The 16,839-nt window shown below is 40.8% G+C and overlaps 1 protein-coding gene and 1 long non-coding RNA gene across 6 annotated transcripts in view; one reads left to right on the top strand and one right to left on the bottom strand.

Annotated features, from left to right (window-relative positions):
* Nucleotides 1–16,330, top strand: part of LOC118372327 (calsyntenin-2) — a 319,613-nt gene extending 303,283 nt beyond the window's left edge. For all 3 annotated transcript variants that reach the window (XM_052463497.1, XM_052463496.1, XM_035758176.2), the window contains 6 exons: nt 5,338–5,549; nt 5,685–5,852; nt 6,421–6,566; nt 6,830–6,950; nt 7,459–7,646; nt 13,493–16,330. In XM_052463497.1, coding sequence (XP_052319457.1) covers nt 5,338–5,549; nt 5,685–5,852; nt 6,421–6,566; nt 6,830–6,950; nt 7,459–7,646; nt 13,493–13,684 — 1,027 coding nt within the window. In that variant the 3' untranslated portion in view covers nt 13,685–16,330. The remainder of the gene's footprint in view (nt 1–5,337; nt 5,550–5,684; nt 5,853–6,420; nt 6,567–6,829; nt 6,951–7,458; nt 7,647–13,492) is intronic.
* On the bottom strand, nt 1,274–3,871 carry LOC127907614 (uncharacterized). Of its 3 annotated transcripts, none has more exons than XR_008065153.1 (3): nt 3,174–3,871; nt 2,509–2,712; nt 1,274–1,839 (listed from the first exon to the last, which is right to left on the bottom strand). It is a non-coding gene; the product is annotated as an uncharacterized LOC127907614 (long non-coding RNA). The 3 variants fall into 3 exon arrangements; XR_008065151.1 differs by lacking the exon at nt 1,274–1,839 and adding an exon at nt 1,962–2,382; XR_008065152.1 differs by lacking the exons at nt 1,274–1,839; nt 3,174–3,871 and adding exons at nt 1,962–2,382; nt 2,777–2,991.
* Nucleotides 16,331–16,839: the final 509 nt, after the last annotated feature.

Here is a 16,839-nt window from a genome sequence, read left to right as displayed (position 1 = left end):
TGTGTGTGTGTGTGTGTGTGTGTGTGTGTGTGTGTGTGTGTGTGTGTGTGTGTGTGTGTGTGTGTGTGTGTGTGTGTGTGTGTGTGTGTGTAGTATGTGTGTGAGTGTAGTATGTGTGTGAGTGTAGTATGTGTGTGTGTGTGCCCCCTGTATACGTGTCTACACCTGTTCACAGTTAAACAGTGAGGTCGGGGTCGGCCAAACCACGATTGTGGTGGATAGTGGACTCCTGTCACAGGAGCTGTAATAGGATTATTCGAACTCAGAACTCAGACCGCTGCCTTGTATAGAGAGAGACGGCTCCTCCTACTCAGCAGAAATATGTCCCTGGCTATGTCTCAAACTGCACCCTATACTCTACATGGTGCACTACTTGTGATCAGGGCTCATAGGGTATATGTAGGCAACAGGGTGTTGTTTGGGAAGCAACCCCTTAGTAGTGTTTCTGGTCAAATGGCATTTATTTAGTGAGGTCCGGATCCCATTGTGACGCAGAGAGGACACAATTTGGCCGAGGGACACTATTTGGCATGACAGGCCCTAGTTTAGTATGGAGACTGTGCTACACCCCACAAATATTTTACTGATGTTGTTCAGGGTAATTGTTTGTGGAGTTACAGCCAATTTTGCTTATCGGATAAATCTACACACACGATTGCAGGTGCACGCACGCAGGCACACACACACATGCACTTCCTATTCAAAGCCAGTTTTTTATGGAGATCAACTAATCAGATATACACATACACATACATACATTTTTTTAAATAATTGATTTGTTTAACCTTTATTTAACCAGGTAGGCCAGTTGAGATCAAGTTCTCATATACAAACTGCGACCTGGCCAAGATAAAGCAAAGCAGTGCGACAAAAACAACAACACAGAGTTACACATAAACAAACATACACTCAATAGAAACAATAGAAAAATCTGTATGCAGTATGTGCAAATGAAGTAAGGAGGTAAGGCAATAAATAGGCCAATAGTAGCGATGTAATTACAATTTAGCAATTTACACTGGAGTGATATATGTGCAGATGAGGATGTGCAAGTAGAAATACTGGTGTGCATTGACCCTGGGGTATTTTGGCCCTGACTCTGCACTGGCTGCCTCTATGCACACTCACCTGACTCTCTCCACACACACACCTGACTCTCTCCACACACACACACACACACACACACACACACACACACACACACACACACACACACACACACACACACACACACACACACACACACACACACACACACACACACACACACACACACACACACACACTCTGTTTATTATCTATCCTGATTGCCTAGTCACTTTTACACTTACCTACATGTACATATTACTTCAACTCCTCGTACCCCTGCACATTGACTTTGTTCCGGTACTCCTTGTATATAAACCACGTTATTACTTCAACTCCTCGTACCTCTGCACATTGACTTTGTTCCGGTACTCCTTGTATATAAACCACGTTATTACTTCAACTCCTCGTACCTCTGCACATTGACTTTGTTCCGGTACTCCTTGTATATAAACCACGTTATTACTTCAACTCCTCGTACCTCTGCACATTGACTTTGTTCCGGTACTCCTTGTATATAAACCACGTTATTACTTCAACTCCTCGTACCTCTGCACATTGACTTTGTTCCGGTACTCCTTGTATATAAACCACGTTATTACTTCAACTCCTCGTACCCCTGCACATTGACTTTGTTCCGGTACTCCTTGTATATAAACCACGTTATTACTTCAACTCCTCGTACCTCTGCACATTGACTTTGTTCCGGTACTCCTTGTATATAAACCACGTTATTACTTCAACTCCTCGTACCTCTGCACATTGACTTTGTTCCGGTACTCCTTGTATATAAACCACGTTATTACTTCAACTCCTCGTACCCCTGCACATTGACTTTGTTCCGGTACTCTTGTATATAAACCACGTTATTACTTCAACTCCTCGTACCTCTGCACATTGACTTTGTTCCGGTACTCCTTGTATATAAACCACGTTATTACTTCAACTCCTCGTACCCCTGCACATTGACTTTGTTCCGGTACTCCTTGTATATAAACCACGTTATTACTTCAACTCCTCGTACCCCTGCACATTGACTTTGTTCCGGTACTCCTTGTATATAAACCACGTTATTACTTCAACTCCTCGTACCTCTGCACATTGACTTTGTTCCGGTACTCCTTGTATATAAACCACGTTATTACTTCAACTCCTCGTACCTCTGCACATTGACTTTGTTCCGGTACTCCTTGTATATAAACCACGTTATTACTTCAACTCCTCGTACCCCTGCACATTGACTTTGTTCCGGTACTCCTTGTATATAAACCACGTTATTACTTCAACTCCTCGTACCTCTGCACATTGACTTTGTTCCGGTACTCCTTGTATATAAACCACGTTATTACTTCAACTCCTCGTACCCCTGCACATTGACTTTGTTGTACTCCTTGTATATAAACCACGTTCAACTCCTCGTACCTCTGCACATTGACTTTGTTCCGGTACTCCTTGTATATAAACCACGTTATTACTTCAACTCCTCGTACCTCTGCACATTGACTTTGTTCCGGTACTCCTTGTATATAAACCACGTTATTACTTCAACTCCTCGTACCTCTGCACATTGACTTTGTTCCGGTACTCCTTGTATATAAACCACGTTATTACTTCAACTCCTCGTACCTCTGCACATTGACTTTGTTCCGGTATTGTATATAAACCACGTTATTACTTCAACTCCTCGTACCTCTGCACATTGACTTTGTTCCGGTACTCCTTGTATATAAACCACGTTATTACTTCAACTCCTCGTACCTCTGCACATTGACTTTGTTCCGGTACTCCTTGTATATAAACCACGTTATTACTTCAACTCCTCGTACCTCTGCACATTGACTTTGTTCCGGTACTCCTTGTATATAAACCACGTTATTACTTCAACTCCTCGTACCTCTGCACATTGACTTTGTTCCGGTACTCCTTGTATATAAACCACGTTATTACTCCTTGTCTGCACATTGACTTTGTTCCGGTACTCCTTGTATATAAACCACGTTATTACTTCAACTCCTCGTACCTCTGCACATTGACTTTGTTCGGTACTCCTTGTATATAAACCACGTTATTACTTCAACTCCTCGTACCTCTGCACATTGACTTTGTTCCGGTACTCCTTGTATATAAACCACGTTATTACTTCAACTCCTCGTACCTCTGCACATTGACTTTGTTCCGGTACTCCTTGTATATAAACCACGTTATTACTTCAACTCCTCGTACCCCTGCACATTGACTTTGTTCCGGTACTCCTTGTATATAAACCACGTTATTACTTCAACTCCTCGTACCCCTGCACATTGACTTTGTTCCGGTACTCCTTGTATATAAACCACGTTATTACTTCAACTCCTCGTACCCCTGCACATTGACTTTGTTCCGGTACTCCTTGTATATAAACCACGTTATTACTTCAACTCCTCGTACCTCTGCACATTGACTTTGTTCCGGTACTCCTTGTATATAAACCACGTTATTACTTCAACTCCTCGTACCCCTGCACATTGACTTTGTTCCGGTACTCCTTGTATATAAACCACGTTATTACTTCAACTCCTCGTACCCCTGCACATTGACTTTGTTCCGGTACTCCTTGTATATAAACCACGTTATTACTTCAACTCCTCGTACCTCTGCACATTGACTTTGTTCCGGTACTCCTTGTATATAAACCACGTTATTACTTCAACTCCTCGTACCTCTGCACATTGACTTTGTTCCGGTACTCCTTGTATATAAACCACGTTATTACTTCAACTCCTCGTACCTCTGCACATTGACTTTGTTCCGGTACTCCTTGTATATAAACCACGTTATTGTTATTTTGTGTTACTATTTCCTTATTGATCATTTGTCTCACTTTTTAACTCTGAATTGTTGAGAAAGGGCTCATCAGTAAGCCTTTCACAGTAAAGTCTACACCTGTTATATTCAGCGCCTTTGACAAATATATTGGATTTGATTTTGACTTGACACACACAACACACACTCTTCCTATTCCAATACATGTAAATACACAGACACACACATCCCATTCAAAGCCAGTCTGTTATTTAGTTAAGGAGAACAATGCATCTAAGTACATGCTTTATTTAGGCCTAGACTTAGTGCAAGTACCATGGGAAAGCAGTCCAATCAGTAAGTTTAGCTAGTAAAGCCAGAAGCACTGTTATCATATAAACAAATAGACTGTTTTTAATTAGCGTGGGAAAGTAAATATATGAATAAGTAAGTTAGTGAAGAGCACTTTTCACCGACCCTTGAAAAGCATCATTTTGAGGCTTTAGGCGCCAGGGTTTGTATTAATCCTGAGAGACTGCGCTGCCCCCCTCAAACTGTAATGAACTTAGACGACAGCCAGCTTGTTTCCCCCAGACGGCCTGGGTGGCAGGGCTTCTCTTCGCTCTGGGTAGGATATCCTTAGAATCTAGATCCCAGATCTAGGTTCAGCTTACCCTCCCCAAGTCGTAATCCAGTATGGATAAGTGCAAAATTGATCTTAAATCAGTGACTAGGGGAAACTTCATCTGAGGACTACTTAAACAGTAGTAACTGTGAAAGGTGTCAGAGAGAATGTCAAATCCAGAAACAACTCCTAGCCCCTAAGCCCTTACCCCTAGGCACAAGTGTGTAGGAGGTAGGTACAGTGAATGTAGAAATATAACATTAAAATGTTTCTTTGTTTGCGGTTTTCATGTTAACCGTTGGCTGAGAAAGTGTTAAATTGTGTTGAAGAGAAAATGTGATAATTAGTATACAAATGTGAATGTGTGTGTTCGAGCCATCTGTCTCAAAAGCACATCACTCACTCCCAAATATTCTGAAAAGCTGTAGAGTTTGTTGCCAACAGAGACCACTTGCAAAAACAATGTGATGTCCACTTTCACAGTTGCCTCTATCACAATCTGTCTTTACAGTAACTGTCTCTGATCTCTGAAATTCAAATTAAAAGTGCCAAGTCATTCATTACCAGGACCAGAAAGAGTATTTAGGCTGTGTCCTCTTGGGTGAAAGCACTCATTAATGGTGCCACACAATGCAATTTATTCTGATTCCAGTATCAAATGGCAATTATGTTCCCCTAATCTCTCTTACCCTCTTGTTCCTTATCTGTAGGCCAATTATCTACAAAAACTGCCCTGAACAATCGTGACCTGAGGAAAACAAGGTGCACTTTTTGCATCATCTGTCAATACACTAATGTCTATCTCTATTTTCTACTACTTTTCTCTTCTCCTCCTGGGAGCTCAGGTGTTTCGGGGAGGACATATGCATCTCCATCCCAGACATTAAGGCTTTAGTAATGGTCCTGCCACCCAGCGAGCCACGGATCACCATCGCTGGTTCAGATCAACTCGTCAGGCCTGCCGCCGACCTGCGTGGAGTCATGGGCGTGGCACCCTTCAAGGAGCTGCGCATCACCAGCACTGTAACCAAGGGTGACGGTGTGCCATTCAGAGCAGGTGGATGAGGGGCCGGTTACCGTGGATACATGTTGATCAGCATGATGTGATCCCAAGTAGTCAAGTTGTAAAAGTGTGTGTTTGTGCATCCGTGTCTGTGTTTAATTTTGTGTGCGTTTGTGTATATGTGTTTAGTCTACAGGCCTGGTGTTCTGGAGGCGATGCACAACCTGGATTACTGTGATGTCCTGGTGATCGGAGAGGAGCTCAACCCGGAGCAAGAGAGTCTGGAGATTCACCACAGCTCTCTAATGGGGAAACACCTGGACGCCACGAACTCCACCTCAGGAATATCCATATATGGTACGTGTAGTTGAAGTCGGAAGTTTACATACACATTAGCCAAATACATTTAAACTCAGTTTTTCACAATTCCTGACATTTAATCAGAGTAAAACAATCCCTGTTTTAGATCAGTTAGGATCACCACTTTATTTTAAGAATGTGAAATGTCAGAATAATAGTAGAGTGATTATTTCAGCTTTTATTTATTTCATCACATTCCCAGTGGGTCAGAAGTTTACATACACTCAATTAGTATTTGGTAGCATTGCCTTTAAATTGTTTAACTTAGGTGAAACGTTTAGGGTAGTTTTCCACAAGCTTCCCACAATAAGATGGGTGAATTTTGGCCCATTCTTCCTCACAGAGCTGGTGTAACGGAGTCAGGTTTGTAAGCCTCCTTGCTCGCACACGCTTTTTCAGTTCTGCCCACAAATGTTCAATGGGATTGAGGTCAAGATATTTATATTAGTGTCTTGAGAAAAACACTGGGCCCAGTGCTGAGCCCTGGGGGACACCATCTATATTTGGTTGGGAACACCAGGAACACCCTTGGTAATAATGCCTTTTCTCCTGTCTTTTTCCCTAGGTGTGGACTCCATGGCCCATTATGAGGAGGCCCTCAGGCAGGTGCGCTACAGGAACTGGCGCCCGGCGACCCTGAGTAACAGGAGGTTCAGGCTCACCTGCTCTGAGCTCAATGGACGCTACACCAGTAATGAGTTTAACTTGGAGGTCAGGGATGAAACGGTTCTCTTTTCTACTTCACCCCCACTCACACATTCTATTCTCTCATATTTCCACCACTGCCTCTCTTCTGTCTTCATACCTATTTTAACACCTCCCTCTCCTTTTATCACATTCCTGAACACCCTTCTTCGCCACATTTCTGCACCGTCACTCATCACCCAGACCCATTTACCCTTTATCCCTGTCTGTCTTTGTCTGCATCAGTGCCATCTCCATACTGACTGATATGTTCTTTGTCACGCCCTCAGGTTAGCCTCGTTCACAAGGCAGCACCCGTAGAGCATGTCAATCACATGGCTGTCCAATCCCAGTACATGCGGTCGGTGCATCATCCACTGATGGTGCACTCTGTCAATTCCCACATCTCAGGTAAGGCACCCAGCAGTTCGCACGCACGCACGCACGCACACACACACACACACACACACACACACACACACACACGCACGGTGAAGACCTGAGGGTGTGTTTGGTTGAACTGGAGGGGGATCCAGATTAGGCTAAGCCTTCAGATCATACAGACACATGCTGTCTCTGCCTCCCTCTCTCGGGGTCACACACAGGCAAACACACACACACATACACAGGACTGAGTGATCCTCCCAAGGGTAGGGAGGACAAAGCACATGGCAGAGGGAACTGGGGATCTCTGCCCTATTGTGTACAGAGAGAACCGAGTGTAGAGACACAACTCAATGGAAAGAATGTGGCAGCAGATTTCTACGGTTTTACCACAAGAACAGAAAGCCAGTCCCTCCATACTTTTTTATATTACATTAATAATACTAATATACACTACTTTCAATGTAATGAAACAGTGAAGTGATTTTGTCATTTCAGATGAACTTATCTTTTAAACACATTTCTCCCCCCACAGGCACCCCTCCAGCTGCCACAGTCGTGGTAGTGATCTGTATCGCCGCCCTGGTGTGTATAGTGGTGCTAGGCATCTACAGGCTCCACAGTACACACCAGGACAGCTCCAAGAGAGAGGAGGATGGAGCCAAGGACCCAGAGATGGACTGGGATGACTCCACCCTCACCATCACAGTCAACCCTATGGAGGTGAGAGGACATTACACAAAGGAATTCCCAGAGAGGGCATTGTCAACTAAAATAAACTCCAAGGCACTGTGAAGATCTGAATTGTTGAGACCTATTGAATTGACTGAATATGTGTAGGGGTTGAATGATTGATTAGGCCTACTCTAGGTCTAGTGGAATGGCTAGGGGTTGAATGATTGATTAGGCCTACTCTAGGTCTAGTGGAATGGCTAGGGGTTGAATGATTGATTAGGCCTACTCTATGTCTAGTGGAATGGCTAGGGGTTGAATGATTGATTAGGCCTACTCTAGGTCTAGTGGAATGGCTAGGGGTTGAATGATTGATTAGGCCTACTCTATGTCTAGTGGAATGGCTAGGGGTTGAATGATTGATTAGGCCTACTCTAGGTCTAGTGGAATGGCTAGGGGTTGAATGATTGATTAGGCCTACTCTAGGTCTAGTGGAATGGCTAGGGGTTGAATGATTGATTAGGCCTACTCTAGGTCTAGTGGAATGGCTAGGGGTTGAATGATTGATTAGGCCTACTCTAGGTCTAGTGGAATGGCTAGGGGTTGAATGATTGATTAGGCCTACTCTAGGTCTAGTGGAATGGCTAGGGGTTGAATGATTGATTAGGCCTACTCTAGGTCTAGTGGAATGGCTACGGGTTGAATGATTGATTAGGCCTACTCTATGTCTAGTGGAATGGCTAGGGGTTGAATGATTGATTAGGCCTACTCTAGGTCTAGTGGAATGGCTAGGGGTTGAATGATTGATTAGGCCTACTCTAGGTCTAGTGGAATGGCTACGGGTTGAATGATTGATTAGGCCTACTCTAGGTCTAGTGGAATGGCTAGGGGTTGAATGATTGATTAGGCCTACTCTAGGTCTAGTGGAATGGCTAGGGGTTGAATGATTGATTAGGCCTACTCTAGGTCTAGTGGAATGGCTAGGGGTTGAATGATTGATTAGGTCTACTCTAGGTCTAGTGGAATGGCTAGGGGTTGAATGATTGATTAGGCCTACTCTATGTCTAGTGGAATGGCTAGTGGTTGAATGATTGATTAGGCCTACTCTAGGTCTAGTGGAATGGCTAGGGGTTGAATGATTGATTAGGCCTACTCTAGGTCTAGTGGAATGGCTAGGGGTTGAATGATTGATTAGGCCTACTCTAGGTCTAGTGGAATGGCTAGGGGTTGAATGATTGATTAGGCCTACTCTAGGTCTAGTGGAATGGCTAGGGGTTGAATGATTGATTAGGCCTACTCTAGGTCTAGTGGAATGGCTAGGGGTTGAATGATTGATTAGGCCTACTCTACGTCTAGTGGAATGGCTAGGGGTTGAATGATTGATTAGGCCTACTCTAGGTCTAGTGGAATGGCTACGGGTTGAATGATTGATTAGGCCTACTCTAGGTCTAGTGGAATGGCTAGGGGTTGAATGATTGATTAGGCCTACTCTAGGTCTAGTGGAATGGCTAGGGGTTGAATGATTGATTAGGCCTACTCTAGGTCTAGTGGAATGGCTAGGGGTTGAATGATTGATTAGGCCTACTCTAGGTCTAGTGGAATGGCTAGGGGTTGAATGATTGATTAGGCCTACTCTAGGTCTAGTGGAATGGCTAGGGGTTGAATGATTGATTAGGCCTACTCTATGTCTAGTGGAATGGCTAGGAGTTGAATGATTGATTAGGCCTACTCTAGGTCTAGTGGAATGGCTAGGGGTTGAATGATTGATTAGGCCTACTCTAGGTCTAGTGGAATGGCTAGGGGTTGAATGATTGATTAGGCCTACTCTAGGTCTAGTGTAATGGCTAGGGGTTGAATGATTGATTAGGCCTACTCTATGTCTAGTGGAATGGCTAGGGGTTGAATGATTGATTAGGCCTACTCTATGTCTAGTGGAATGGCTAGGAGTTGAATGATTGATTAGGCCTACTCTAGGTCTAGTGGAATGGCTAAGGGTTGATTTGTGACTGGGTTTTATTACATGTGTTTCATTACATTTATTACGTTGAACCTGTTTTGGTATTATATTTAGGGATTGGGTTTTGTAGCAAGGACATTATTTTTGTCCTTTGATAAGTTATATTATCAATGATTTCTGATCTATAGCTTTTAAGTGTTCAGGTAGGCCTCCGCACAACAACAAACAAAAAATAGGAGGGGTGCTCGACAACAATGACAGAAATTCAACAAAGGCTTGCCAAGAAAAAACTGTCAAAGACTAATTCAAGGTGTTGTTGATTGGTGAGAAGTAGGCATTGGTCTGAAGCCCAAAAAGAAAGTAAATTCAAGTGAGCACCACAATGCCTATTCAACCCATGCTCTACCAAGGTTTTCCAGCATCACAAGGTCTACTCTACCCATGCTCTACCAAGGTTTTCCAGCATCACAAGGTCTACTCCACCCATGCTCTACCAAGGTTTTCCAGCATCACAAGGTCTACTCCACCCATGCTCTACCAAGGTTTTCCAGCATCACAAGGTCTACTCCACCCATGCTCTACCAAGGTTTTCCAGCATCACAAGGTCTACTCCACCCATGCTCTACCAAGGTTTTCCAGCATCACAAGGTCTACTCCACCCATGCTCTACCAAGGTTTTCCAGCATCACAAGGTCTACCCATGCTCTACCACCCATGTCTACTCCACCCATCTACCAAGGTTTTCCAGCATCACAAGGTCTACTCCACCCATGCAAGGTTTTCCAGCACCAAGGTTTTGCCAGCACCACAAGGTCTACTCCACCCATGCTCTACCAAGGTTTTCCAGCATCACAAGGTCTACTCCACCCATGCTCTACCAAGGTTTTCCAGCATCACAAGGTCTACTCCACCCATGCTCTACCAAGGTTTTCCAGCATCACAAGGTCTACTCCACCCATGCTCTACCAAGGTTTTCCAGCACCACAATGCCTATTCCACCCATGCTCTACCAAGGTTTTCCAGCATCACAAGGTTTACTCCACCCATGCTCTACCAAGGTTTTCCAGCATCACAAGGTCTACTCCACCCATGCTCTACCAAGGAGGTTCCAGCATCACAAGGTCTACTCCACCCATGCTCTACCAAGGTTTTCCAGCACCACAATGCCTATTCCACCCATGCTCTACCAAGGTTTTCCAGCACCACAATGCCTATTCCACCCATGCTCTACCAAGGTTTTCCAGCATCACAAGGTCTACTCCACCCATGCTCTACCAAGGTTTTCCAGCACCACAATGCCTATTCCACCCATGCTCTACCAAGGTTTTCCAGCACACAGCTTTGACCTACTACAGTTACCTACTACAGCTATGTCGGTCTATTGTACTTCAAACAATGTGTATGCAAGTTGCTTAGGATTCAAACCTTCTTAAACAATACGTTTCTAGCTAGCTAACAAAGCTCTGTCAAATTGGTTGTTGATCATTGCTAGACAGCCATTTTCAAGTTTTGCCATAGATCTTCAAGTAGATTAAAACTGTACCTCGGCCACTCAGGAACATTCACTGTCTTCTTGGTAAACAACTCCAGTGTAGATTTGGCCTTATGTTTTAGGTAATTGTTCTGCTGAAAGGTGAATGAATCTCACAGTGTCTGGTGGAAAGCAGAGAGAAGCAGGTTTTCCTCTAGGATGTTGCCTGTGCTTATCTCCATTCCACTTCTTTTTTATTCCTGAAAAATGACCCAGTCCTTAACGATTATAATATTTGGAGAGTGGTATTCAGTAATGTGTTGTATTGGATTTGCCCCAAACATAACACTTTGTATTCAGGACAAAAGGTGAATTGCTTTGCCACATTTTTTGCAGTATTACTGCATGTTTTGGAATATTTTTATTCTGTACAGGCTTCCTTCCACTCTCACTTTCTCAGACATTGAATTCTGTAAATGTTTTAAAGTCACCATTTACCAATAGGTGCGAGGAATAAAATAAAAAAAATAATAAAAAAAAACTCCCTGGCCTTTGTGGTTGAATCTGTGTTTGAAACTCACTGCTTGACTGAGGGACCTTACAGGTCATTAATTGTATTTGGGGTACAGAGAGCCATTCAAAAAATCCATGCAATTTATGAAGCACATTTTTACTCCTGGACTTATTTAGTCTTGCCATAACAAAGGGGTTGAATACTTATTGACTGAAGACATTTCAGCTTTTCATTTTTAATTCATTGGTAAAAAAAAAAATGTCAGTGGTAAAAATTCAACAATCTAAATGTAATCCATTTAAAATTCAACAATCTAAATGTAATCCATTTAAAATTCAACAATCTAAATGTAATCCATTTAAAATTCAACAATCTAAATGTAATCCATTTAAAATTCAACAATCTAAATGTAATCCATTTAAAATTCAACAATCTAAATGTAATCCATTTAAAATTCAACAATCTAAATGTAGTCCATTTAAAATTCAACAATCTAAATGTAATCCATTTAAAATTCAACAATCTAAATGTAGTCCATTTAAAATTCAACAATCTAAATGTAATCCATTTAAAATTCAACAATCTAAATGTAATCCATTTAAAATTCAACAATCTAAATGTAATCCATTTAAAATTCAACAATCTAAATGTAGTCCATTTAAAATTCAACAATCTAAATGTAATCCATTTAAAATTCAACAATTCCATTTAAAATTCAACAATCTAAATGTAATCCATTTAAAATTCAACAATCTAAATGTAGTCCATTTAAAATTCAACAATCTAAATGTAATCCATTTAAAATTCAACAATCTAAATGTAATCCATTTAAAATTCAACAATCTAAATGTAATCCATTTAAAATTCAACAATCTAAATGTAATCCATTTAAAATTCAACAATCTAAATGTAATCCATTTAAAATTCAACAATCTAAATGTAGTCCATTTAAAATTCAACAATCTAAATGTAATCCATTTAAAATTCAACAATCTAAATGTAATCCATTTAAAATTCAACAATCTAAATGTAATCCATTTAAAATTCAACAATCTAAATGTAGTCCATTTAAAATTCAACAATCTAAATGTAATCCATTTAAAATTCAACAATCTAAATGTAATCCATTTAAAATTCAACAATCTAAATGTAATCCATTTAAAATTCAACAATCTAAATGTAATCCATTTAAAATTCAACAATCTAAATGTAGTCCATTTAAAATTCAACAATCTAAATGTAATCCATTTAAAATTCAACAATCTAAATGTAATCCATTTAAAATTCAACAATCTAAATGTAATCCATTTAAAATTCAACAATCTAAATGTAATCCATTTAAAATTCAACAATCTAAATGTAATCCATTTAAAATTCAACAATCTAAATGTAATCCATTTAAAATTCAACAATCTAAATGTAATCCATTTAAAATTCAACAATCTAAATGTAATCCATTTAAAATTCCTTCTGTAACACAAATATTCGGGTGTCTGTGAAAGCGGCGGTACAGAGACCCTAAAACATGTAGGGTAATAGAAATGAGAGAGAAATTATTCTTCACTTTCTATTACCCTTAATATTAGGATCCATGGTGTCTAAGATTGTTCCTATGATTATTTTGTGCTATTATTTGCCATTCACCTTGAATCATGTTATTTACATTGCTGTGTGTCAGTAAACCACTATAAATAGGAGCTAAGTGCAATGCAGGTAACACTGAGGAAGATGTCAGCTTGACATCATGTCATTCACCTGTACTTCTCATCTTGAACAATGGATTCAACTGAGCAAAAATAAATACATCTCTCCCATTTTTGTTGAGTGCCCCAACTCTCTGCCTTGAATGAGTCATTTTGGATGTTTTTACAGACACGCCCTTAAGTTACAGTATTTTCAGTGTCTTCTACATATTGGAAGAGTAATTCTCTGTTCCACTGTGTTCTTTCCCGTAGAACGTCGGAGAGCCTCAGACGGTGGAGGAGGAGGTAAATGAGGAAGAGGAAGATGAACAGGTAGGCGACATCACGAGTGCAGAGTCTGACGACAGTGATGAAACAGAGGAAGAGGAGGACGACGAGAAGGAAGTGAAGGAGAGCAAGCTGAAGAGCAAGCTGGAATGGGATAGCTCTTCGATAACATATTAATGTTTCACACATGCACACATGCACACATGCACACATGCACACATGCACATACACACACACACCTACATATACAGAATTTGCTGAAAGTCAGTCAATCAGTTGTGAAAACAGCGACCCATCAAGTTTGCCACTGTCCAATGTTTTATGTCCAATGTCGCTCTCTTCTGGTCAAAATAAGGCATTACACACAAGGTTTAATTGTTTTCTGACTAACCAGTGGAGCTTATTTTCTCATATTTTGGTGTAACTAATAGTCCCTATTTAAAACCACCATTGACAACACAATAGGTAGGGCCAATTGAAAATTCAGTTGCACAAGCACATTTCCACCTTATATCCAATGGCTCGTTCATCTGTGTTTCATTATTTCTGGGTTTGGGCACGAAACATTGGACAGCACATTTTCCTCTTCTCTTCCTCAATTGCTGTTGAGTTACTAATACAAAAAGATCGTTGAATGCATTCATTGTAAATACCTTCTTTTGCATTAATACAAAATTATGCATTTCTTTGGATTTTGAGATTGTATTTCATTCATTTGAAATCTTGGAAATATATTTGAGGTCTTCTGAAAAATGGACTTACAAATAAAATTATCATTAGCATATTTAATTTATTTAAGGTATTTTAAGAGCCAATGTATTTACAAAACTAATTTTGAACATTTTTGATAGGCTTTCTGTCTGCCTGGTTCATGTTCTTGGACATATGAAACCAAGAGAAGTTCCTGTATGTTTTTATAAATCCCTCGTGAATATAGCAAGTAGTGTAGCTGAACTATCATTCACCTTGGGCTTGGTTCAATCCGTGGCGTTGAAGACCTGCGCTTCAATATGCAACAGATGTAAAGGCAATGTTCACTGCATAGGATGGCTCAATTACCTTTACCAATCGCACTATAGCGCAGATCTTCAGCGCTACGGATTGAATCGAGCCCATTGTCTCCCACCTACCTCTCTTCAAACTGTATGTTTAAACTTGCTTGCATCAGAGGCAGGGCATTTTGAGTAGTTTAGTTTCTCCTAACCACAGATCTAGGATCAGCTTACCCTCCTTCCCCTAACTTTAACCGTTAGAAAGGAAAATGCTAAACTGATCTTAGATCAGCACTCATGGTCATGCCTCTATCTGTATTTTCCGTTGACTTGTGTCCATCTACTTCTTAGCCTGAGATGAGGGCCTGAGAATAGACACTTAACAGGATAGTTAACCCCATAATAAAGTTTGTCTGTTGTTTTTATACATCAAAAGTGGTATAAAGTCCATAAGTTGTGTAAATGTTTTATGCCATGTGTTGTTTAAAATGTATGGGTCTGACAGCTCATTTTGGGGTGAACTATCCCTTTAGTCACCACCTGAGGGCAACATCATACGAAATCCCTATTCTCGGTTTGACAGGTTGGCATTTTTAGCCTGGGCAGAGACAATTTATCACATTCTCTTTGGCTGTCTTTACACAGGCAGACCATTTTTGGGGACACAACCAAATTCACATAGAAATATGAGTTATGGAGCTGTCACTCATTGAAAGCAAGTCTAAGAAGCGGTAGTTCAGTTCTATGTGCACTTTTTCTATGCTTCCCGTTCTTAAGTTTTGTTTTTGCATCTTTTACTTTTGGTTTTGTACAGCAGCTTCAAAAAGCTGAAAATACGATATGTTTGGTTATGGAAAATACATTTCAAAGCGGTTTAGATGGTAAAATGATTCTCTTCACAATGAAATTAGGCAAATTTTATAAACCAGGAAATGGAGCAATTTCTGCACATGGCACCTTTCAACACTTGGAATTTCTGTGTTAAATCATTGTATATATATTGATTGGTATTTTGACCAATCAGATCAGCTCTGAAAAATATCTGATATGAAAAGATATGATTGGTCAAATGATCAATTAGTGGAAAACCCCAAAATGGGCTGCCTGGGTGCATCTCAAAGGGCTGAATTGTCTTCTTCACCTTGTCTCCTTTCCTTCACATGTCACCTTGTCTCCTTTCCTTCACATGCCCATCGAAAAAACACCGGTAAGGTGAAAGCAAACTGATGGGTTCCATTGCCTACCCAAATTTTGCTTTCACCAGCTCACTTCATGTCCATATAGATTAAGGAAAGGAGACAAAGAGAGGAATCCACTTCTGACTATTGAGATACCCTCTCATGTTGTTGTTGTTCTATGATAAACCACCTCTGTCGGGAGTGCCACTGTAAGAAACCAGAAACTATTGATCCTCACGCTCATTCTCTGGTGGCCTGTAACAGCGCTGCTGTAGCTGAATCTAGCCAACTCCTTTCTGACCCCTTGATTTTCCCAGAATGCCACTCTAAACTCTGCATCCGTTACATGTTTATGTCTGTAGCAGTGGTTAGAACTCTTCCCCGTTGGCCTTAATGCCTGTGGTTGTGATGTCATCATCGTGAGACGAGCCTTTCCCATTGCCTTGTTTCACCCCATCTTTACACCAAGTGTGTCATAGAGGAGTAAAAATAAACTTTTGCATATAACTGTGTCAAAACAGTTAAAGACAGTTATTTTATATATATGTTTCATTTATTTTTGTTTTTGTAAAGGTTTTTTTTTTTCTTCTCTTTGGTGGTCACAGCAGCACTTTCTGTACATTGACCAATAAAGACTTGTTTTAGAATCTACAGTATATGTGTCTTCTTTCTATATGTGAGGACAATAATGTGTGATGTCCTGTCTGGCTGCCTCATAACCTAGTATGCCTAGAATTGTATAAGGACTTTGATAGGCTACATTTTACAGTGTGACTGCTTCAATTTGACTGGGGATAGCTTTATTTGTGACCTACAGGTACAAATTAGAATTGTGCAATAGCAGACCGTAAGAGAGTTACAAACGTTGATTTTTTTTGTGTTAGCAATTAGACATTGTTCTTAGGGGGGGCTAGTTACCCCTTAGTACCCTAATGTTGGTGCTAGCAAGCAAGCAAGCTAGTTTGAGCTAGGTATCAACAGCCAATTCAATAGGGTTTGGAAAATAGTGCGCTTCAATAAAAATGCGATCTTTCGGAGTATTTACATACAGTTCAGTTTTCTCCAAAGTTGGTACCGCTCTGTTTATGTCCCTTGCCCATGATCACATCGCCAACCGGTCCCCCGCTCCTTCATTCAAAAATAATTAATGGGCTTCCATTAA

Source organism: Oncorhynchus keta, chromosome 15, assembly GCF_023373465.1.
Source record: "Oncorhynchus keta strain PuntledgeMale-10-30-2019 chromosome 15, Oket_V2, whole genome shotgun sequence".
In the NCBI taxonomy this organism is placed as follows: domain Eukaryota; kingdom Metazoa; phylum Chordata; class Actinopteri; order Salmoniformes; family Salmonidae; genus Oncorhynchus; species Oncorhynchus keta.
The sequence above is the reverse complement of the archived record's forward strand: the minus strand, read 5'-3'. Positions and strand labels throughout refer to the sequence as shown.